The sequence below is a fragment of the Syngnathus typhle genome, linkage group LG14 (genome assembly GCF_033458585.1).
Source record: "Syngnathus typhle isolate RoL2023-S1 ecotype Sweden linkage group LG14, RoL_Styp_1.0, whole genome shotgun sequence".
Lineage (NCBI taxonomy): Eukaryota > Metazoa > Chordata > Actinopteri > Syngnathiformes > Syngnathidae > Syngnathus > Syngnathus typhle.
Genome location: NC_083751.1, coordinates 1,757,804 through 1,781,145, shown reverse-complemented (window position 1 = coordinate 1,781,145; position 23,342 = coordinate 1,757,804). Strand labels below are relative to the sequence as shown.

Sequence of the window (23,342 nt, the reverse complement as noted above, 5' to 3'; positions counted from 1 at the left end):
AAAAAGCCTGTTCCCCAGGGTCACACGCGCCCCCCCAGGAATAGCACCGCAGTGTCTGTGTGCTTCCCTCGTTAAGCGCAGCTGCGTGAAAAGTTTTAGCCACTTTCACGTTCTGCAGGAGCTAAAAGTTTTCACGTAGGTGCGCTTAACGAGGGAATCACATGGACACTCCATTAGGTACACCGCCATTTTCAAGTGTACCTAATAACAGGCCACTTTAATAAATAAAGTGTAGCGAATGATTCGGTGAACGATTCTTTTGAACAAATATTTTGAATGAACCGATTCCAAAGATTCAGTTCACTTAACTGGAATGCACATTATTAGTAAGACGACCACGAGATTATCATGTCGAAATAGCCGACTGGATAGTGACACAGGCTCTTGCCTGGTAAGAACTTAGTCCGATTCTAGGTATGAAGTTAAGCATGAACATGCGCTTTATATTCTTATTTTTTAACCTCGTTTAGTGTACCTATTGAAGTGTCCATGAAGTGTACCTCCACATATTGTCATATAAAGCAGTTAACCAAATGTCTGCTTTTAGAAACAAGGAATAAAACACCAGACAAGTTTTAACAAATGTTTATTAAAACCAATATCAAGCAGCATAACGTTAATGTATGTAATTTTACAGTAGACTTCTGGGAGTGGTAAAAAAGCTTGAACAAAAAATAATAAATTTCTGAATCAATTTAGTTGACACTGTAGAATTTTGCCCCAAATAAAAAAAACTGTTAAATGAAAACACAACACATGTCTTTATAATCTCGACTTTATTTGGTAGTTAAAGTGCATACATACATGGACAAAGGAAGGCAAGGAACTAAAACATTTTAAACCCGCACATTTCTTCATATGACTGACTTCTAAAAAGAAAGACAAGCTACCGCGACACAACGCACAGTGTCATTGCATAATTCAAATAGTAACGCAACATTGACATGAACATATATTTCTTCACAGCAAAAAAACTATTCAGTGCAGCTAAATGATTTGGAGAGACACATTTCTACAGTCACAACAGCAACAAGCCAAAGTCACAGAAACAGGAAGAGGTATTTGATTGTATACACAGTTCAGACTGAAACCAGCACGGGGGATTTTTTCTTCCCATTTGTTGTAATATTATATAGTATTTGTTGTTGTACAAATTGACAACATGCAAGATAACATCTCTCGCTGAATCATTTTTATTAATCAAACCATTAGACCTTTTCAAATATTCTAAATTCCTCAAAGATAACATCTAACAAACTCTAAAAAGGTTGACAATCCCATGACTCGTAGTGACCATATAATAAAAATAAATTTGATTCCGTCGAGTTCAATATTTCATCATTTTAATCGTCCACACTACAAACTAAACCCAATTTAAAGGCCTGAGCAGTGATTTTCTTTTTTTTTAACCTGCAAGAAAAATAGGAGGTATTTCAAAGAACATTTCAATTTAAATAAAGTCTTGTCATGCACATGGCAAGTACAGTGAACTTCTACTGGCTATTGTGTCATTGCTACCAGAAAGCAAAGTGATCATTTGATTCTTTTCCCACAATAATGAAAAGGTTTATGAAACACTACACCAACAGAAAGAGAAACTCCACAAGTAGAAAGTTGTCTACGTCAAATGAAATATTGTTAGGAAGATGGTGAAAACACTGTCTCGGAATTCCTCTGTCAGTCACATGACACATTTAGCACCATCACAAATCGGCTTGCTTCATGAAAGACAAATAACACGACTCAATGGCGGCGGCGGCCATCATCATCTCCATCACTTGAGATGCTTTAGTGCAAATTCTGTGCTTCTCCTGTTTTAGAGCTGCTGTGCAAGTCCTGTAATGTGCATACATATTTGATATATTTTCTTTCATCAAGCACTAACTCACATTTCGATAGATGATCATGTAGAAGAGAAACAAGAATACAAGCAGTGGGTTTGTAGCACAACTTCCCATCGATGAGGTGAGGGTTTTCTTTTTTTTTTTTTTTCTTTATGACAGAGGCGACCTACGACCACACGAGCATCCCACGGTCTGAATATTGTAATTTCCTAGGAATGTTGTAAGATTATTTCTGACACTTGCAGAAATTAATAATGGAGAATAATAGTGTCACATGGTGTACCATTTTCCATCCTTGTTAACATGACGAGTCTATTTTTTTTTCTATAACCAAAGTGCTGTTTGTTTCATAGCACTGCTCTCCTCTCAACAGAATAACAAAGTTCACATCTTGACTGGAGCTTCAAGACTCACTGCACACAATATTGTTCAGTCCACGGGGACAAGCTTGCATCTCACCGAGCAATTTTTCAATTAAAATCTACTTGCAACTGTTTGCAACCTTTTAGGAACCCTGACGAAACAACATTTGCAGCTTGCTAATAATAAAAACAGCTTCAGATTTGAGAACATACTGAATATATTTCTACTTTTCCATTTAAGTCATACATAAGACTTGACGGTGTTAGTTTATTACTCTTTAAAAAAAAATATATTTGAATGTAATTTGATGAGCACCAGTCCACCTCCACTCTGAGAGCACAATCAAGGAGAGCAAACCTGTCCCGGGTTGACAGACAGATCTGACATGTAAACACATTTCGAAAGAGCCGAAGAATCGAGCGCCGTTTTGATTGTACCTCACAAATGCTTGAAAGAACTCGTCCTAACACTGCAACCAATTGGATTTCAAACCTGCTCATCAACAAAATTCAAAAGCTTCCTTAAAAGTGGAAGTCGTGACTGAGCTGAAAGCTAAACTTGCAAGAAATCGAATGGACTTTTTCCTTGTGCTTTTCCTGTGCAAATGGAAATATCATTACAAAAACCACCCAAAGGCACTTTTAATCCAGAATTTCCTGGATTACTTTCTCCAGCTCAAATCTCATAACCTGGATCTATAGATGCGGATGCATTGGAATCAGTCAAACGCTTTAGTAGCTCAAATTGTAATTTTTTTCCCCTACTTTTGTCCTTTGGAATCATTTCATTATTCTGCTTCTCATCGCCTTATTTTAATACTTCACTTTGACATCATCGTCTTGTGTGACTTAACATACAACACAGACTAAAGTGGATTTTCTTTTTTTTCTTTTTTTTACACTAAACAATGTTCTTATCTTAGACACTATACCTAATTTTATGAAATAAATTCCATGCTTACCACGCACAGGCATCATTTAAAGGAAGACTATTTAGTTGGATTAAAATCTTGCATTTTTGGTGGGTCAATTCAATTATATTTAATCTTTACAAATCAACTACACAAATAAATGGGGGGAAGATTTGTAAGTCTTATTTTTACAAAATCTTTGTTTTGATTATACTTGTGAAATTTGTCTGAGACTAGAATATTTGTAATTATTTTTGAGTATTTTAATATATATTAAAATAAATGAATATGTTAAGTAGACATGAAGTGGCTGAAAGAATAATTGCAATAAATTGTAATCATTTAATAAACCTTTCTGGGGTTTATTTTTAAAATGTCATTTATATCAGGCAGTTCTGACCTGTTGTCCTAATTTTTTCTTTATCGACCCACTCAAAAAAACTGAATTTAATCAACTTAACATATTTGATCATTTACTAATGTGGAGCATTCAAAATGATGTCTACTTTTAGTATTTTGATGTGACTTATATTTATAGGATTGTTGGTCATATACAGTATGTAAAAAAATAATAATAATAATCACATTGAAATTGTAAAAACTACTTTTTTTTTTTTTTTAGTTTGAGCTGGTTAAAGATGTCCCTCATCTTTTTTTTTTGTCGTTGTCTTTTTCCGAGTGCCCATAAGTGAGTGAAGCGTTGAGAAAGTGCTATCAGTGTGACGTGCTGGTGGTTTCTCAGCTGGGCTGCTGGCTGAGAGCAGGCCAGGCCAGGGTTACATTCAGCTGCTGGTTGTGTTGGATCAGGGATGTGTGCTGATAGTGGAGGACCAGCTCTCTGAGTGACGAATACAAGTTGTAGGGCTCAGCAAAGCCGTAGCCTGTGGACGTCCTGTTGATCACACAGTGCTTCACGTGCCCGTCCACACTGTGCGGGAGGACGGACGGACGGACGGACACCTGTCACCTTCTGGAACCTGAGCAATTATCCAGAAGAACGTGAAAGGTACTCACACGACAGAGCAGGCAAAGGATCCTTTTTGACTTTGGCTATCTCTGATGAGGAACGTGCCGTCTCGTTTGCCTTCCAGAAGCTCCTCGGCCTGCTTCCGAGTCATACCTCCCACGTACCATGTCCGCTCTTCGCGGTGCGTATCGTCTGCTAGAGTGTACGGGCTAGCAAAAAGACAGACATTTTTTATTAGATGCAATTTCATATCCAGAATGGGGGGGGGGAAATGGATTATTTTGGTTTTGTGGGAATGGAACTGTAAATTGAGAACGTCACAGTGGAACTCACTATGCTCTCTTTAGCATTGTGTTGCTTAACTTAGTCTTTTTATTTAAAAAAAAAAAAAATGGCACCATTGTCACCACTGCATTAGTTTTGGATAAACGATGACACTCACTCTTCTTCATTGCGTACACCGAGCCAGTCATCAATCTGGCTCTGCCTGGTTCCTTGCTGAGAAAGCCAGCTGGAACGGAAAGTGACAGCATTTTCAGGAAGTAAAAACAAATTGCATCAAAAGCGACAAACTTACAACAAATATTGATCTCTGATCCTCCTGAGGTGCACAAGGTCTGGTTTCAAGTGGTTTAATTTCCTGTCAAGCTCCATGTGGGCAAGCACCTTCCTCCTTAATTCCTCCTCCAACTTTATTTTGCTATTATGGATCTCCTCCACTCTGGATTGCAGCTCGTCCGGGTTGTTTTGCAGCCTATGAGCAAACGGGAGGGAGAATAGCAAGCTCAGTACACTTAATGACTCTTTGTAAAAACCAAACGTTTGTCTCCATACTTGTCAGTCTCCGCGCTGTTGTCTAATTTGAAGAACATGTCGATGTATTCCTTGCTGTAGCGTTCGTGAGTTTCACACTCCTCCTCGAAAATCCGAATGATTTCGCTGAAGGCCTCAACGGCCATCCTTTTAGTCTGCAATTCCTGCATTGAAGAAAGAATACATTCAAATATTCAATGGAGTCCCAATATTTTTGCTCAGCCCTACCTGTGATGTTTGGTTGAGCTCCTCATAGAGACGGTCGTACTCTTTGCTCTTCCCTTCGTATTGGCCCTGAAATACCTTGAGCCGTTCTCTCACCGCATCCATGTCAAGCTCCATCACAGCTTGCTGAACACAGGGCACAAAATTTCATTTCTACAAATGCAATAATATCCATGCAGTATTATTTAGGGATGATGTATGAAATATTGATATTTATAATATATTAAATATTATTGCATGGACATTAAGTAGTCCATTAAACCACTTTTTTGTAGTACAGAAATCCAAAAAACAGATCCACCTGCATATATTTAGAGATGGGAAACAATAGCCGTGTGTCCAGTTTGGAATTGTACTGGGCCAGTGACCTGTTCTGGTAATACTGAATAAGGTCCACCACAGAATGGAAGGTCAACGGCTCGGAGAAGCCGTACCTTCCTCCATCGTGGAAAATCTTTATCAGTCTATTGGAGCCGTTTTTCCTGTAATGGGAAAAAAAGTTGTCAAAGCATCATTTAGCAGTATTGGAAATTATTTTAGAATGAAATGCAAATATTGATTTGGATCTTTCTGTACCTCAGCGTGAGTGTATATTCTCCCTTGACCTTGTTGGAAGCATCGCGCACCAAGAATGTTCCATCGGGTGTGTTTCTCATCATTCCATTCACTTCATCTCTGCTCAAAAACACAACATGGACTTTTTTTTTTTGTAAACATATCTTCACAAAAAAAAAAAAAATTCAAATTAAATATCCTAATTTGAATAGTCTGTCTGAGGAATTAAAGTCTCCATCTTTCTTCAGATTTTTTTTCTAAAGAGTGAAGAGCACCTTGAGATGTTGCCCCAATACCACTCTGCATCAACCAGCTGTTCAGAGCAGGTATCGCATGGTGCCATTGCTTTGGTGATGAAGCTGGCTTGGATCCCTGCCCACAACAACAAGTAGACACTTCATAATATCACATTTATATTCACAGTACTCAATTCTGATACTGATACTAAGTGCCGATACCACTAGTACTTTTCATACACAACATTTTCTCAAATAAACAGTGCCAGTTTATTATTATATAAATAACAGTTCATTTTAAAAACGCTTTTCAATGCCTTGGCTACAAGAGTACCGATACCTTCAAATAAGCCTGGTATCGGTACCGATATCTGGTATCGGTACTCGCCCATCTCTAGAACTGAGAAAACTTATATTTAGACACGTATCAGATCTATTATTCAAATTGCATACTGACACAAGATATATTCGCTTTGATGAAGCAAGTCGAAGAGCGTACCGTCTTCCTTTCCCAAGTCTTGGAACACATCATTATCAGCATCAGCGATGGTGGTAAGGTCCTGCCCAAAAGCTGTCAGAGACTCAGCCTGGCTGTCATTTCTCTTCATCTTTGTCTCCGAGAACACTGCGACATCAAAAGTAGAAAGGTTCAGCGTTAGCTCAGTCGATAAACGACTGTCTGCATCATGTCTGGGTCGTCCTACTGACTTGAGATTAGAAAGGTTATGTTGCTTAGTAGCGCACACTGCCCAGACTCGTCTACTGACAGGTGACACGGACTGTCTGACTTCCTCGAATACCACAAATGACACTCCTCACTGGGCCCGAATCCACGTTGCTTAGAGCGCAACCTCGCCTCGCCTCGCCAACGACAGCTGTCTGCATCGACATTTCATATTACGCCGAGGAACTGGATCAAGCTGCCGCTGCGTGTTTATTGTGTCTGTGTCTTTCGGCTTTTTATCTACATCTATTTAAGAAAGCGGTATATGGAATTGCGTGGGTGACCTTTAGATGTATGCACGTCTTGGTATTAGCACTTGATGAAAGTTTACACCTTGGACACTTGAGATTCATTTACCGTTTTTTTCCATGTATAATGCGCCCCCATGTATAATACGCACCCTAAAAATGGCATGTTGATGCTGGAAAAAAGCCTGTACCTATGTATAATACGCACCCAAATTTTGACTCCTACTTAAGTCCGTAAACGTAAAATTATTTCAGAAAAAAGATCATCTTTGGGAACAACCGGATGTTATTCTGACGGTCAGTATCACTGCGCATGCGCTAGCAAACGCAATAGCGAAGAAATGTTTCGGATTTGTGTAGGGTACATTGTGACAGAAAACGAGCAGGTGATCGAGCAAGCGTCTGATACGAGAGCATTGTGTTCGTGTTTGAAGTGAACAGCAGAGTAGAAAGCGCATCTGTAATGGCGGCCTCCGTATCATATATATATATATATATATATATATATATATATATATATATATATATATATATATATATATAAATTTTGCGCATTATACATGGAAAAAAACGGTAATTACTGTAGCTACAGCAGTATGTTGAAGGAATAACATGAATGACTTGGCATTATTAGAAAGGCCCAACTCACTCATCTGTGCTCTATATAAAAAAAAAAAAATTTCACCTAAATAGTCTGATGAATATGAAATCGATTTGAAGCAATTGAATTGATCAACATATTGTGTCATCTTCATTTTTACCTTGCTCTGCTGAGCATGAAGCTGAACACATCATCCCGGTCTCCCGCGCTGACTGGCTGGATGGCGATGACGTGATGGGAGGACACGCGGAATGGGATTGGGGCTCATCCCCCGTCTCTTCCACAAGATTGAGTGCTGCGAACGGTGACGTCAGCAAATCTGCAGCCTGGAACTTGTCTGCTGTCCAGAGGTGGAAACCTGCATCTGCCATTTTCCCCGACAAAATTCAATTGAGGTGGTGTAGCGGGCAGGACGCTGGGGTTCCTCAATTCCGTTGATCACATGCTAGATTATCTATCAGCTGCCAGTTACACTCATGGCCAACGATGGAGAGGGAGACAGATTTGCAGATTTCACAAATGCCATTTGTTCAGGAGGTAGTGCTCATTTTTCTGAACCACATCCTTGAGCAGACCGACAGTCAGTAGAGCTTGATCCAGCCAGTGCCGTTTGCATTTGAAGTCATTTTCGGAGTTTTGTGCTATGATTGGCTCATTTAGATATTAGTTGCTTGAAAGTGACCGATGAACAGCCTGGAAACAGGAAAAGTACACAGTCAGCATTGGGTAAACTCTATTTTTACATTTAAGGGGAATAAAAAAAAATATATACATATATTCATTTATTTATTTTATTGCAAAAAATAATATAAAAATTTCTTTTTGGCAAAAAATAATATATGTATATATATATACATATTTTTTCTTCTGACACAAACCGATGCAGTCTTGCGCAAAGTAGTGCCATAATAGAATATAAAATGTTGACTTTTTGCTACGCCATAAATGACTATAGCGTCAAAATACGCAGACGTGAAACCAAAGGTTGAATCCTATTTAAAATCCCGGGCATTTAAAATCCCGGGCATTTAAAATCACTCCTGCATTCCCCCCCCACCCCCCCCCCCCCCCTCCCGTCATGGCCCACCCTATAGAGAAACATTTTAATAATAAAGTTAATGCCACAAAATCCTTTCCCAAGCATCTGGACTTCATCAGCAATTTCTGATGCTCCTTATCTAATGCGTATCAAAATCTGTTTGAGGTGTGTTGCTTTTTACTGTTAAAAACTAGAATTGGTTTTATAGCAATGATACATTGATATAAATTACGCTCATTTTATCTTAATCGGATTAAACAGGGATACTCCGATACAAACTAAATTTCCAACCGGAAAACGAAGAAAAACCTGGACCCTTAAAAATCCTGCCTTCATATGGCTTCTTTTCAATATTTAATTTCTTGTTCCTTGCCGTTTATATCAAATAAACTGACAAATTATTTGTGATGATAAAGCATACATTTTCGATCGATGCCGATCGTACATCGAAATTGTCCGAGAAATATTCCGAGCGAAATGTGGACGTGACGCAGTTTCAAAATGTACTTCCTCGGTCTAAGAGAGTCATTTGACAACTTCAACTAACTGCGTATTGCAATTTCTGATAACCGCTGACAAGGTTCAAGATCCGATACGTAATGAGGATGGATTTTTCCGATGACTCCATCCAACCAATCTTTGCTCGGTTCTCAAATTACCGATAAAAATACAAAATCCCGAGGAAAACCCTCCAAAACTGGCATTCATAAAAAAAATAATAATCAAGGTTAAAATGTGAATCAAATTGAATCGTATTTGCACGGACTCTAGTAACCGAGTAGCTAATACCCACCGCATAAAAGCAAAGGACGGAATCGTTTCTGCAGATGGGACGCTTGACGTTCGCCATATTTGTGCGAAGCCATCATACGCCTCTTTGCCCCGTGTGTATGCTACAAAGAAGTTTTGCAATGGCAACTTTTTGGAGGGGGGGGACGGATACCCCAATTAGCTTACAAATGGAGCTCTCCTTGGAAATGCCAGTAGGCACTTACCCGGTCCAGGACTGCGGAGAGCGGCCATCGGTTTCGTCGACATCCATGAAGCGGCGAAGAGACGTGGCCGGCCGGACGCACACGTGGCTCAGATCAAACCAACCACCGGCTTGGGTCCTCACGCCATCTTATGTCCTTCCGCTCCTCCTATCCTGTACCGCCTCTTCTCCTGTATCCTCCATCTTTGAAAATCCTCTCCTCCCGATGTGTGTATATCCCATCTGAATACAACTTCTTGCCGTGATGTCATTCCTCCTGGGTATGTCTTTTTTTTTTTTTTTATCCTCCAGTGACACTTCCTGTCCTTAGAATTCTTTTCCAGACTTTTCCAGGACTAAGCCCATTTTTTGTTTATTCTTTCAAATGGCTGAAAATAAAGAAACTTTTCTGGAGTGGCAGGTAAAAAGGCTGACATTTGAGAATAGATCAGAACAAGAAAAAAAAAGAAACTAAAAAAATGTTGCTATTTTCTAAGTAAAGAAAGCAGCACTGTTCTCTTCTGACTGGAACTCTTTTTCACACTTGAAGAGCATAGTGAGCTGGGAGTCAGAAGCATGAGAATGAATCGGCGGGAGAGGGGGGGGAAGCTCTAAAATAAATAAATAAAAGAAGGATGCCACTGTTGCTATACAGAGCGAGGTGCTTAGCGGGCTCTTGAAATTCTATTGGCCCGCTTGTTGCCATGTGCTTAGGAATCAGCAGAGATGCTGCTAACAAATCAAGGAAATGTTCTAATATTAGACTGTATGTATCCAGGCAGTGGGAGCCCCTGACCTCTCTACTCTGCAAGCATTACGTTCCACTTCACAGATCAACATAATGAAAGAAGTGGTGTGGAAGGAAGTGGTTCAAAAAATGGTAGGTCATCGGAGACAAAACAAGAGCGGCAGCCCCCGCGGTTCTTTTCCTTTCGGTGACGTCCCGGACAGACAGACAGACAGCCAGCCAGCACAGCTCTCGTCGAAAAGGATTTGGTTACTGTCGTGTCTTCTCTTTTACTTAATTGGCTTAAAATATCAATCTATTCAAAGCAGTCTTTTTTGGTAAAAGCTATTTATGATATATGCTGCAGTCACGTTTACTCGTGGTGATGAGAATTAATTTTTGAAGTCAAATCTGGCTATTTTTTTACCTTTTTTTTTTTTTGCAGAAGATAAATGTGAGCAACTAATGAGTTATGTTCACTATCCAAAGCTATTGATTCATTTTGTTAGGAAATAACATTGCATCTCTGTATTAAGAGAAAAATCTATTTAATTTTGTAATGATTTGAATCTGAATACGTAAATTAATTGTCTGTGTTGACAAGAATATAACTGGATAGCAATTATATAAAATAATAATGAGCAAGGATTCAAAATAAAAGTTAGCTGTGTTAATCTGCACTATTAAACATAATCCTCAAAACATAGCCATTTATAAACATGAGGACGTGTACACGCCGAAATGAAAAGGAAGAAAATCAAAACCTTATTGGTGATCTTGAAGAACTCCTTCCTGGTTTTGGGGTGATGTCCAAATGCTCCCAACATGACCTTTGGAACAGTAGTGGCGTTGTTCTTTTGCACACTTTGCATCAGCATGCACATCTGACCGGAATTAATAAACAACAGTATTAGCATTGGTCAAACTCAATTCAAACATTGAAGAGAAAAATATTGTTCATTTCTACTCACATCCTCAATGAACCTCTTGGACGGCTGAAGCAATCGGTTTGGTTAGACACTCTGAACTGGAGAATAAACAACACTTTAGATGAAAAACATTAGTAATGAAGATTTTTTTGTGTTTACCTTAAAGTCTCCTGATTTCAGCAATCCTGAAGCCTCCTTCTTCAGTTTCAGGTTCATTATTAAATACCTGCTACATTTGCTTGGACAAATAGAATGATGATGACAGCAAAAAAAAGATCTCATGAGATTTTTATTTAAGAGATGATATTTAGCTATTTGACATTTTTTTATAATAACCACAATCACTTTAGTTGCAGTTCATCAATAGCTGAGTTCTTTGGTAATTCTGCTGAGCGAGCGCCAACCTTGCCTTACGTCATTCACGTGAACTTTCTCAAGGAATTGTAGTTTCTTGAAATTCAACATCAAATTGGCAGCGTTAGAGTAGAAAATGTTAGTGGAGTGCAAATGATACAATCTCGAGTAACTGACATGCAAGAACCTCATTAGTCAAGGGCAATAATCTTTATGTAAAAATAATATTCTCATATTAACAATACTTTAAATGCAGGGCGTATTAAAACACATAAATAGATTGAGACTTTTTCCAGTGGTGCCTTTCACAGCCCAGATCCAGTTTTTTTTCTTGCTGTCATGGGCCATGTTACTCTGCAGGCCATGACTTGTGGCTGCTGGTCGGGCTCCTTGGCGCCTTTGGGCTTCCCTGAAACACAAAATGTAAATGAGGGTTTTGTTCAAAAATGATAGAAGTGACGGATGATTTTTCCATGCCACCTAATTAGGAATCACGACAGGCGTGTGTAATAGTGTAATGTCATAGGAAAAATAAAAAATAAAAAAGATGCAATAGCATGATGCTATCAATAGGGGGCAGCAACGTACTGCACAATACTTTGCATGTGTTGTAATAGAAACGGAAAAGTCTTTTTTGATTGTGATTATTGCTCAAATCGGAAATCTGAACGGTAGCCCGAGACTTCAAGCGGAGATGGGTGCGCTTACCACACTACACGGCGTTTTTGCATAGTTCACATGAGCGTAGAGCAGCACGGCGGTGTCGTTGTGAGACGCCTCCAGTGCGATGGAGAGAGCATTGCTGCCATCCTGCAGGGCAACAAAAACATGAACCAAGCCTGGAAATGAGAAATAGCGCTAAACTCCGCTGCAAATTTCTAGACGTGTTCATGTCGTGTAACATTGCTTTTCTTCCAGCAGCCAGCCAACATCACTCTCACTGTCCAGCTGTGCTCGAGTGAAACAAAATCCAGCGGAAGCCAATTTATTCTGGCTCACTGTCAGCCTGGAAACGTCGGCTTGTCTGGACATTTTTTTTCCCAGGCGTCCTGACTAATGCAACAAAAACAAAATGGTTCTGGCTTGGATTGGTTGAAATGGTACATTGGTTCATCCTCATTTGCAACAATCTCTAACTAATGCTCAAGAATGACGTGTATCAATTATAAAAGTCGCTTTTCTTTTTTTAAATCACCCGAGGGCGCCTAAGCACAATTTGGGGTCAAGGGAAGACCGATAAAAGCGATGGAATTCGCCTTCTCTCTTGCTGGGATGGAAATAAAACCGTCAAGAAAAAAAAAAGCGGAGGCGAGTGAGCAAACTCAGACAAGCTGTTTCCTGGGATCAGATGAAGCAGAAACACAGATGTGAACGTGCTCAGATCCAGCCGTCTGCAAGCTCAGAACATTTGTCAAATTGAAACTCGCTGCGCCGACATCTCTCACATTATCAACGACGGAGATGTCGCAACCGGGCCGCTCCAGGAGCAGTTTGACGATCTCGGCTCGGCCGTGTTCGCTGGCGCACATCAGCGCCGTGGAACCTTCGTCGTCCTGCACGTTGACGTCGGCGCCGCATTCCAGGAGCGCTTCCACCATTTCCTGACGGCCGTGACTCACGGCCAACATCAGCGCCGTCTGACCTGCCTGCGCAGAAATCAAAGAGTCCTGAAAGAGCACGCATTGTTCCAAAAAAGCTCAAGTGGCGACTTTTTGGGAGCTCTCAAACGCAAAACTTGGTGTGGACAATTAAAAAGAAAATTATAAATAGCCCCGTTACATGTGATGTTTTGCGCTCAGTAATTGGATTTCAAGTCCGGGCCGTGATGCCAGACAGTCTCATGACTCCGCTGCATACACTTCACAAGCTGATTAAATCACGCAAACTGAGAAGGCCACAAGTTGACAAAGAACGCGGTAGCACTGGCACTAACATTAATCCTTCCATAAAATAAATAAAGTGGAATAAGACGACGTGCCTGGCTGGCCTTGGCGTTGACGTTGCCCTTGCTGAAGAGCTTCTTGACCACAGACATGTCGTCGTCTTCCTTCACCGTGGACAAAGCTGCCAACATGATGGCCGTGTAGCCCGCCTTGTTCTGCTTGTCCACACAGCACATGCCTGGAAAAAAAAAAAAAAAAAAGATCTGAAGATTGAAATTCAACGGAAAAAGCCGGCTATCTTAAATCAAGTATTCAGTGTTGTTGACACTGTCAGGTGTGCATTGCGCAATACTAGAAAATAAATACCTAATAAAGAAGAGTTTTAAAATTTTAACAATGTCATTTATTTGTATTTATTGATGCATTAAATAATTGTTTAACTCACTAAATTAATAAAATTAAATATATACATAAATATAAAAAAAAGAAAATCACAATTGTATTTATTAATGCATTAAATAATTGTTAACTCACTAAATTAATTGTAGATACAATTTAAAATGAGAATGAACTATTTGAATAGTAAAATGATCAGATTTTAACTTGTTTTTTTTTAATAACTCATCCACAAACTTGAGCACCAGACTCTGTCCACCCTTGCACTAGATGGCGCTGCAGTGCAATTAGGATGTTTGTCCCTTGAAAGCATATTTGTTGATACATTTCATTAGAGCGTTTCACTGCCCAAAGAAAATAAAAGTTCCGCCGTGAGCACTCACCTGTGTCCAACAGCAGATCAACAACTCCAAAGTTGGAATGAGAGACACTATAGTGCAGAGCGCTGTTGCCGTTGCCATCCGTCATGTTGACCACATGCTCCAGCAGCAGCGCCGACACCTCGGAGAACGCCATCAGGTAGTCGGACACCCGCGGCGGCTGAGCCGTTTTGGCGCTGGAAACCCGGAACCACTCCAGTTGGACCATGTGAGTGCTGGCAAGCTGCAAAGTATGGCAACACAACTTCCATCAGATTTGTATTTCAGAAATTGGAATGTTTTTTTTTTTTTTTGGGACGTACCACTTCTTTACTCTTCAATGTTTGGATGTCATCGTTGAGGTGATTCTTGAGAATGAGGCAAGCTTCGCGCATTTTGGAGCTCAATTCAAACCTGTTGCAAAGAAGAACAGTTGAAGGAGAACATTCAAATAAAACTGAAATGCCGCAAGTGCACACTTCTCCTTGACGCCATCAGGCGGCCCGTTGGATGATCGTTGAACTTCCTCGTCAGTGTCGCTCTCATCCAGATTGATGTTTCTTTCCTCCTCTGATGTTTCTTCCCCCAGATCCACTTCATCCTCTTCCGAGCTGTCTACGCAGTCGCCCTCGCCGCTTTCTTCAGAGGAGCTTCCCTCTTCCTCCTCCTCCTCCTCGTCCTCTTCCTCTTCTTCACTGGATGTGGATTCATACCTAATGAATATAAACAGTAAAAGAAAGTTGAGTTGGCTTCTAAGCAATGCTGCAAATATTTATTTATTCATTTTTAGAATTGGAAGACTCACCCTCCGTTTAAAATGCCAACAAACTGCAAGCTCTTCTTGCCCGTTGTACGATTTTCCCCTGCGCCATCTTTCCTCTTCATGATTGATTTCAGCATACCTGTTTCCATAAGGGGTGAAATATGAATATTCGTAATATTTCAACACACTTGTTTTTTTTTAATCACTAATTAATCCCAATCAACCAAAAATAATTGGTTAAGATTTTTTTTTTCACTTTAACACAAATAAATTATATCAGATTGTTAGATGGATTAATAGAATGGATTCTAAAAAAAACAAAAAATGGATAGTGGCAGCTCTAGAGAAAAAGCTCTTGTGGTTTGTTGTGACACATTTTAGTTCACTTTTTTTTTTTTAAAGCTAATGACAGTAACGTGAAGGTACCTGTCTTGGCCGTCTTTCTGTCTTCCTCGGTCCCCTCAGACATATTGACCGTCTCCTCTGGAATGAGCTTATAATCATTGATGGTCAACTGTCTCTTCTTTAACACAGTAACTTTCTGGTCTTCAATCTTATCATCAAGCACGTCTTCGTACTGGCAACCAACGGTGGCCATCACGACAGAAAGCGGTTCTTCTGATGTGCTCTTGGCATCCGTTTGGGTACCTTGCTGGACCAGGTCTGCTGGAAAGCTGTTACCCACACATACATCCACTACAACCGGGCAGCATGACACGGAAGCCTCCTTCAGGGTTGTGGACGTGGTCTCCATCTGGGCATCCTTAACATCCGGCTTGACGAGAACCCCCCTCTCAAACGTGACCTTTAACGCTATCTCCTCAACCTGTGCTCGGAGACTTCCCAGATCTTTGTCCGCTAAGCTCAGCTGGCTCTCTAGACTCGTAATGGTCTCCTGCTGGAATTTGACGGTGTCCTGTAAGGTGTCCATCTCCCGTTGCGCATCAGATGTTAGCCCAAGGAGCGACTCCATAACCCAAACCTCGGCCTCGGCCGTCTCTGCTCCGACCTGTGTTCCTTCCTCGAGGAGCGCGGCGTTTTCGGTTCCCGTGGCTTTCTCACAAACACGGAGCTCGGTTCCTTCGGCGGCATCTTTCACACCGTGGCTGTAATAGACAACAAGTGAGTCCATGGGCCGATCATCTCCCACAGCCACTGTCTTCTTGTCAACAGATGGCTTCCCACGAGCCTTCAATACAACTTTTGACGAAAGCTCTGCCGGACTTTCGTCCTTCCCCTCAAACTTCTCGGCAAGCTTTTTCAGTTCCTCCGATTTTCCGTGGCCTTTGTGACCGGGTGAGGGCGGGCACCTTAATGGACTCTGGGAGGTCTCTGTGGTTTGGCTAGAAGATTCTACCAACTGTTTCTGTGGACTCACATCCACGGTTTCTTTCTTCTCCTTAAGCGCCAAGAGCAGCACATCTTTCTCGGCACGAAGCTCAGCTACCTCTTTTTCTAGAGCCGGAACACCTTTTACTCGTTCCTCCATCTCCTTCAGTTGTTTCAAGGCCGTGGCCATCTGCTCTCGGACTGTCTGCAGTTGGCTGGGGGGAACCGGAGTGGCCGCCGTGCCAGTAGCGGGAGTGTTGAGTCCGGAGGTTTGAGGACTGGGTTTAGTCCAGCCGCTCTGGAGAGGCTGGCTCGACGCCGAGGCGGCGGACAGCTGCTTGGGTGGATCCGCCAGTTGGAATCGCCCGCCGTTGGGATGACCTTGTTCCTGCTGCAGTCGCCGGCTGGTTTCCAGAAGAGTTCGCTCGACTCGAGGGTTGCGTTGTGGCGGAGGGGGCGGGACTTTGGCACTCGCGGAAAGTGCGGGGACATTGAGGAGGCTCACGGGGGATAGAGAAAGCACTTCACAAGGTGCGGAGCCAAGGCGGTTTCTTGGCGGCGGCAGGGGGGGCACCCTGCCATCCTCGCTAGCGGGAGAAGAAAGCGACTCTGTGGACGTCCATCCGCTGGCGCGTCCCCCGACGCATCTCTGAGAGCTTTTCAGCCCCCGTCCGGAACGGCGAGACGCGGCAGCCGCCCTGCGGATGTTATGGCCCTTTTCGATCTCTTCCACGTATTTCAGGAAGTCCAGATCAAGCTGGAAGCCATACGGCGTTTGCACCGAGTAAGAAGCCGGCGGGTCCGCTTGCTCTTGACTGGAGTAGAGAAAGGGAGAGGCCAAATCTGCAAGGAAGCGTGGACAACGTTTGGATTTACAGGTGAATCGTTTAATCGAGTAAGGTTGGAGTCCAGGAAGAGACGAAGAACAAGCGCTGATTAACTTACCAGGCAGCTTTGGGTTAACTTGCACCGACTGAGTCATCTTTCAGGTGGGGGGGACCTTTCAGCACGCTGAGCCTCAAACAAGACCTGGCTAGGAAAACAAGACAGCGACACGATTGCATTTGTCTTGGGTGACGAGGAAGCAAAACTGATGTCATGGCAAAGCACTCCCCGACTTTAATTGACTTTAATTTATAAAGGCCCCAAAGGCAAAGGCGCTCTCTTCCTACTAACTGTAAAGTCAATTTTAACAATGTGATGGGGCTACACTTCTTCATGTGTGCTTAGAATTGAATTGGAAAAAAAAAAATTGTTAACTCCAATATCAGATGTTTGCTTTTCAACAATATGACATCACCTAATACAGAATTCCTTTTTCAGATTAGTGGCTGATGCTATAGGACTTACCTCCCTCGGGCTGAATGGAGAAATCATGCAAATAGAGGTCCAGGCTGGTTCCCTCTGCTCTGTTGAACTCAGCCCTACAAAAAAAAGGAAAGTCTGATTGTAAGGCTTTTAAAAATCAAAAATAAAAATCACACACAGAACCTCAAGTGTCATTCATTGAGCTTTAAAACACAATGATGTGTTTCTTAGCAGCCTCGGGCACATTCCTACAAGCTGCTGTTGAAACATGCCAACACGCGTCCTTGTATCTGACGGACTACTGATAACACACACACACATACTGTATAAACACACACACACACACAGATACTGTATACACACACACCTGTCAGTTTATTGTGAATGTAAAAAACCACAAAAGCCACAAAAGACAAGATACTTAAAAGGGCTTCACGGCTGATGATTGACGGTGAATGCATTCATAAATAGTCCCCAACGGTAAACAACAAAACATGGAAGGTCTGGAAGTCTCTGTTTAGTATCGGCTTATCAGCTACTGACTGTGTTGGTCTGTTTCTTGTCTCGGGACAGAGCACAATGAACAAGACACACGGAAATAGTTTTCAAGGTTGTGACCTCGGGCAGCGTGTTTTAGTCCAGACCTGACCGAAGCAATCGATTGCACGACATTTTTTTTTATTTTAAAAACACGTGTTTACTTAATTTCCCACAATGTGTGCCAATTACATCACAGCCAGAATTTTTAAAAACACAAACATGCTTGGACACTTCCACAGTTTGTATCTAACTGGGTCAGATTCTGGTGACTTGTTTTGAAATGATTTATCTTAGTCACAAGTTCTTATATCACAAATGTGACAACTGGACAGGGGGTGCAGACTTTTTAGAACCACTGCACAGTAGACGTCAAGACAACTTCCATTCATCTTCAAAGAGTTTCTTAAAAATCCCGAAATAAAATCACTTTTATGACATTCAGAGCATTGAAGTACTTTCTTTTCTCACATGACTGTTGTTACTCTTCACGCGCACACACATCCACTCTTGTCTGAGTTGATGCGAGGCAGCAAATTACAGAGTGCATGGTGAAGCTGCATTCTTTATCTCGACACCCCGAGCTGCCCAAACCCACACAATTGTAGTCAGTGAAAACCAAAATCATTTTTAAATATATACGCAGTACACCCAAAAAAAATTGCTTTTTTTTCCATTTATATATCTATATATTTACTTTTTTTTTTTCATTTTTATATATATATAAAAATATATATAAATGAAAATATTTATATTTATTATTATTATATTTATATAAAATATTTGATATACAGAACAAAAATGCAAGAAAACAAAATTTATGATAATAATTTTCACAGAAGAGGAAATGTCCTGCTTTGGGTCTCAGGCTCATGTTCTGCAAAAATGACCTCATTTCCCCAAGGCCGCCTCTTTTTCCCCCCCAAAAAAAGAGACGTCAGGGCGAAAGAGTAGCCCTGGCGAGGGGCGGAGGGATTTTTTTTTTTTGCCTTCTGAACAGGCAACCGCTTTTACCACTTGGCTGCTTCATATGTGAAAACCCTCATGCACACCAATGACATTTAATCCTCAATAGACCTCAACTTAACGATTCATTTTTTGACTCACACCTGATTTAGTCATATTAGGAGCTTTCTGCTTCGACACAAATGTGCAGTTTCCTGAAGGGAAGTCCACTTTTCCCCCTAATAAATCTCACTCCTACACTCCACTTCTATGGCCCTGCAGGAGACCTGCCATTGTCTCCCAGTAGGAATCTGCATGGACGAGGAGGAGGAGGCAGGAAGCCCATCAGGCCGTCCTGAAAGCTGCTTCCTGAAGGCAGCAGGAAAAGACAAGCGGGTGAGCGCTGAACAAATAACCAGCATGACCGCAACACACACACACCATCATGAAACAAAGGTCACATGAAGTTTGGCTCCAAAGCTTCCCATCCAGTATGTTGCCTCCTCTGACATGGCAGACAGTATGTTGACGCCTCGGACTATTTACTGTACACATTTGAAGAGGAGCTACTTCCCATCTACCAGGTTGACTCGAAACATGGCATGCGGGAAGGCCCTCCCTTTTCCTTCCAGATTGTTTCGGCCAGCACAATCGAGCACATTGTGGATGGACAATGACGCTTTATTCCTCTCACTCTCGCCGTGTTTTGTGAGGCCTGCATAGGAGAAGGCCTGTTGGTTCTCTCACAACTGTGTCCAGGTTCATAATGTCGCATCGAATAAAGTGGTTTTGTGAGAGGGCTTGAGAAGTACTACTTGATTGTGTGAACGCCCGACTACAATGGCATTCGCAATTTGGGGGCGGAGCCTGGAAAAAAACCCTCACAGGTTCACAGTTTTTGTACTCGTGTCTCCGATTCTTGCGGAAAAGTCAAATATTTCCGGACAGGCAAGAAAAGAGATAGCTTCCACACCCCTAACGAGCTGTTGGGTTCTGCCAAAAATATCCGCCAATGTGCTAAAAATGAAAATATGTATTTTAAGGAGGGAAACTAAATGTGTGTTAGTGTGAATAAAGACAAATGCTGCTTTGCGTGTGGGCAAAGCAGCATTGTGGCTTTTGATGGAAGATTAAAAAACAAAATGTATTGCCACAGAAACCAAAGATGACAAGATATGAATTATAGTATTTCTCAGAATAGCAACTTTATGGCTGTCATTTTGAGAACAATGGCATTCCTGCCATCAAAAATGGCCACAAAGAGCCCTCAGTTTGTATCTCGCTAGCTAAAGCCGTTCCAACCAAACAGGCTTTTTTTTAATCAATGATGTCACCTAGCGAGCACACAGCAAAATTCAAACCTCTCGCGTTGACCTGGGTACACGCTTGAAACACTTGAGTCGTTGTCGCAACAGTAGCCACTCCAGATGTTTGCATCTTCCATCTTTGGAAACAAACCAGATGGCAGCAGCGTTTTTCTGCTTAGAAACAACACAAATATGTTATTTCCTTTACCAATGATAGCACTCTGTACCTAATGACAAGGTACAGTGGAAAGTACACACCTTTGCCGCTGTGGAGATGCTCAGAGTTAAAAGAAAAAAAAGTGCTTTGTAATTCAGTTTCCCAGAAAGGATTCATTTGGTTGAATTGGTCTTTTGTGTCACTTAATCTGATAACTACTTTTTGCCGTTTAACGAGTTGAACTTTTGCACAATCTGGAAGCCATTTTGGGTGTTGACCCTCGAGAGTTTGCTGTAAACATCAAGGTTTGTTGGCAGACGAAATAGAGAGGAAAGGCAAATTTGACCCGCTCTCATTTTGTTTGACCACCGCGTTGGCTTTTCTTTTGTCACAGACAGCCAGTGCGAGAGACCACACGACCTGGATCGGAAAAGAAACTTAAAACTGATTGCTCAAACTCAGTTTTGAACTTTTATTAAAAAAAATTAAATTAAAATATATTATTGTCATTAGGAAAAATATTAAAAAGTGTTTGTTTCCATATGAAACATTAAATGATTTTTTTAAAGCAAAAGGGAATAAAATATGATTACGAGAATGTTTGACTTCACTGTTAACACCTACTCGAGTCTTCAAAAATGACTTCATAGGGCAGGGAAGCTTTTCCACAAGCGACAGACGCATCATTTTTCCGTTAGGAGCCAAATGAACACAAGAGAGTCTTTTCTGTAGGCAAACTTCAAAGTTGAAAAGTGTTACCCTAAGCGACGAAGATTCTGAACTTACTTATGTTTGTTATTCCCACAAATACATTTCCCTCGAGAACTTCTTAACATCAAATGAAGCAATTCCTCCTTTTTGATTTTTAGTCATCGTGCCTTCACCTTTATCGACATTTCAAAACTTTCTCATGACTTGAGGACCATCATCTAAAAATAAAGGCCGAAAATTCATTTATTATAATAACATCGCTTGAGCTGTTTCGCAAAGATCCCAATCGCGCCACGTAAAAGATTATAAACAGTCTTATTATAACATCTGAGAAAAGCATTTGAAGCTCTCCAAATGGCCAAACAAGACATAAAAAAGAAATCTGGAGCCCAGTCATCACTTTCTTCAAACACTCATGTGTAACATTAGTAACAAGAGGCTCACGCAACTGGAACTCCAAATGTATCACAAAATTACAACCCAACTTGAAGACCTGAAAGTTCACAATGGACAAAATGTATTGCATTCCACATATTGTATTCGTTTAGCCTTGCAGGAGGTCTGCAACAAGTCCAGGTAAACGGATTCTGTCGAGTCTAGACTTTCTGGCCTCGCATGACAGCATTGTCCGATAACATGAACTCATAATCGGGCTAAAAATGGAAATCTGCATCAAGCATCACGATGACCACAGAGCTAAATTTAAAAAGCCTCTGCTTAAATGAACTCTGGCTGCAGACTCAAGAGGAGCGTGCAGTTCCTCTGGCCTCCTGACATGTCCGACTAAACTTACAGAGCGTCTATTTGAGGCAGCAGTAAGTCAAAGCTGAAGGTACACGTCCGTAAAGACGCCCAAGGGAACAGCACGGAACGTCGTACGTACTGTACTTGAATGACATCTCCAGCCCGCCGCTTACATTAAATTGATTGGTATTTAAACGCATTGCTTGGTTAACAACATTTCCATTCTCCATTTCTAAATCCTGCACTGTTTGTACTGATGGGCTGATAAAAGCAAGACACAACCCTGAGGTCACCAAAAGAGCCAGTCTCAATGGTGTGTGTGCTTAGGGAACACCCTTTCCCGCTCTTACTGTGTAAACAGCAGAAATAATCACGATATTGTCCCACTTACACTATTCAAGAACCCCAAATGTAAAGAACATCAAATGAAAACTTTTCAAAGTCTTCAGTAAGGAAAACAAATGAATCGACCTCGCCGTTTGAATACTTTTGGAGGGGACTGCAGCAACGTACGCAGTGGATGATGTTTCCGTTTCGGCGTAAGATATATTTGTACATATTTGCTTCTCACTTCCAAAATTCCACAATCAGATCCGCAAAGCTGTTGACGTGCCTTCTATGTATAGGATGAGCTTTACCCAATGAAATGCATTGATTGCTCAATATGGAACAAACTAATGACAGTCATTTATCTGCAGCCTCACATAAGGCAGCAAGTGTCAGGCAATAAAAGTGGGGGGGGGGGGGGCTTCACATGTTTACTGAGTGAAAACATCTGAGGTACACAAACAAACAACCAAAGCAATAATTTCCGTTAAAAGCAAAACAAAAAGACCAAAGAGGACTATTCGCATTTTGGTGCAGCTTTGCACGAGATGTTTGGTTGAGGTTTTGGGATGATGGCAAACAAAACAACGTTAAAACTGGGGACAACTGGGTGGGGGGCGGGGGGGGGGTCAACATTAACGCCATATAACGGGATAACATTGCAGGAAAGAATGTGAAGCATTAACATAAAACACAAGCGCATAGTTTAACTCAATTTGTTTCAGTCCTTGGTGAGTCTTGGACTACTAATCACCAGACCACGTAAGTGGAGCAGCTAATCAATCAATTTGACGCATCGATGTGTGCAAAGTAAGCCTGCGGCTCTTGCTTACCTTCTGACTTGTCTTCAGGGCCGGGCCGTCAAACTGGTTCTGCTCATGCCTCTCGTGGAAAGCAAGGAAAGTTCGGGAGGGGAAAAGGAGGAGAACTCCCATTCCCCTTAAAAAGTTCAACACAAATGTTACATTGATGTTGAGAGGAAGAGGCGTTTCCGTTTTGTACTTTCAAAATAAAATAATCAGAGCGTGAAAAAAAATGTCCCCAATCAAATCAATGCCTCACAATTCT

The 23,342-nt window shown here is 41.4% G+C and overlaps 2 protein-coding genes across 4 annotated transcripts; both read right to left on the bottom strand.

The window, feature by feature from the left end:
- Nucleotides 1-757: 757 nt before the first annotated feature.
- On the bottom strand, nucleotides 758-11,399 carry LOC133166893 (phosphatidylinositol 3-kinase regulatory subunit gamma-like). The gene is made up of 14 exons (XM_061297279.1): nucleotides 11,314-11,399; nucleotides 11,197-11,252; nucleotides 9,521-11,109; nucleotides 7,647-8,179; nucleotides 6,413-6,538; nucleotides 5,953-6,049; nucleotides 5,699-5,797; nucleotides 5,424-5,604; nucleotides 5,126-5,248; nucleotides 4,919-5,061; nucleotides 4,662-4,838; nucleotides 4,527-4,595; nucleotides 4,132-4,293; nucleotides 758-4,045 (listed from the first exon to the last, which is right to left on the bottom strand). Exons 4-14 carry the CDS (start codon nucleotides 7,855-7,857, stop codon nucleotides 3,856-3,858), a joined length of 1,578 nt encoding a protein of 525 aa, XP_061153263.1. The 5' UTR covers nucleotides 7,858-8,179; nucleotides 9,521-11,109; nucleotides 11,197-11,252; nucleotides 11,314-11,399; the 3' UTR covers nucleotides 758-3,855.
- Nucleotides 11,400-11,425: 26 nt separating this feature from the next.
- Nucleotides 11,426-23,307, bottom strand: kank3 (KN motif and ankyrin repeat domains 3). Of its 3 annotated transcripts, none has more exons than XM_061297265.1 (12): nucleotides 23,108-23,307; nucleotides 17,589-17,662; nucleotides 17,184-17,267; nucleotides 15,336-17,081; nucleotides 14,952-15,048; nucleotides 14,626-14,859; nucleotides 14,470-14,560; nucleotides 14,171-14,390; nucleotides 13,483-13,629; nucleotides 12,954-13,150; nucleotides 12,217-12,318; nucleotides 11,426-11,917 (listed from the first exon to the last, which is right to left on the bottom strand). In XM_061297265.1, exons 3-12 carry the CDS (start codon nucleotides 17,218-17,220, stop codon nucleotides 11,858-11,860), a joined length of 2,931 nt encoding a protein of 976 aa, XP_061153249.1. In that variant the 5' UTR covers nucleotides 17,221-17,267; nucleotides 17,589-17,662; nucleotides 23,108-23,307; the 3' UTR covers nucleotides 11,426-11,857. The 3 variants fall into 3 exon arrangements, with proteins under 3 accessions (XP_061153249.1, XP_061153247.1, XP_061153248.1); XM_061297263.1 differs by having other exon boundaries at nucleotides 17,184-17,271; nucleotides 23,108-23,246; XM_061297264.1 differs by lacking the exon at nucleotides 23,108-23,307 and adding an exon at nucleotides 20,390-20,506 and having other exon boundaries at nucleotides 17,184-17,271.
- Between the last annotated feature and the right edge of the window lie 35 nt (nucleotides 23,308-23,342).

Excerpts from the sequence above, each read along its gene's own strand:
- LOC133166893 (XM_061297279.1), bottom strand. The coding sequence starts at position 7,857 with ATGGCAGATGCAGGTTTCCACCTCTGGACAGCAGACAAGTTCCAGGCT. Across the intron at positions 6,050-6,412 it reads AGACTTGGGAAAGGAAGACG|GGATCCAAGCCAGCTTCATC; the intron begins GTACGCTCTTCG and ends TGTTGTGGGCAG. Across the intron at positions 5,798-5,952 it reads TATTGGGGCAACATCTCAAG|AGATGAAGTGAATGGAATGA; the intron begins GTGCTCTTCACT and ends GTTTTTGAGCAG.
- kank3 (XM_061297265.1), bottom strand. The coding sequence starts at position 17,220 with ATGACTCAGTCGGTGCAAGTTAACCCAAAGCTGCCTG. Across the intron at positions 15,049-15,335 it reads CAGAAAGACGGCCAAGACAG|GTATGCTGAAATCAATCATG; the intron begins GTACCTTCACGT and ends TTATGGAAACAG. Across the intron at positions 12,319-12,953 it reads ACATCTCCGTCGTTGATAAT|GATGGCAGCAATGCTCTCTC; the intron begins GTGAGAGATGTC and ends GTTGCCCTGCAG.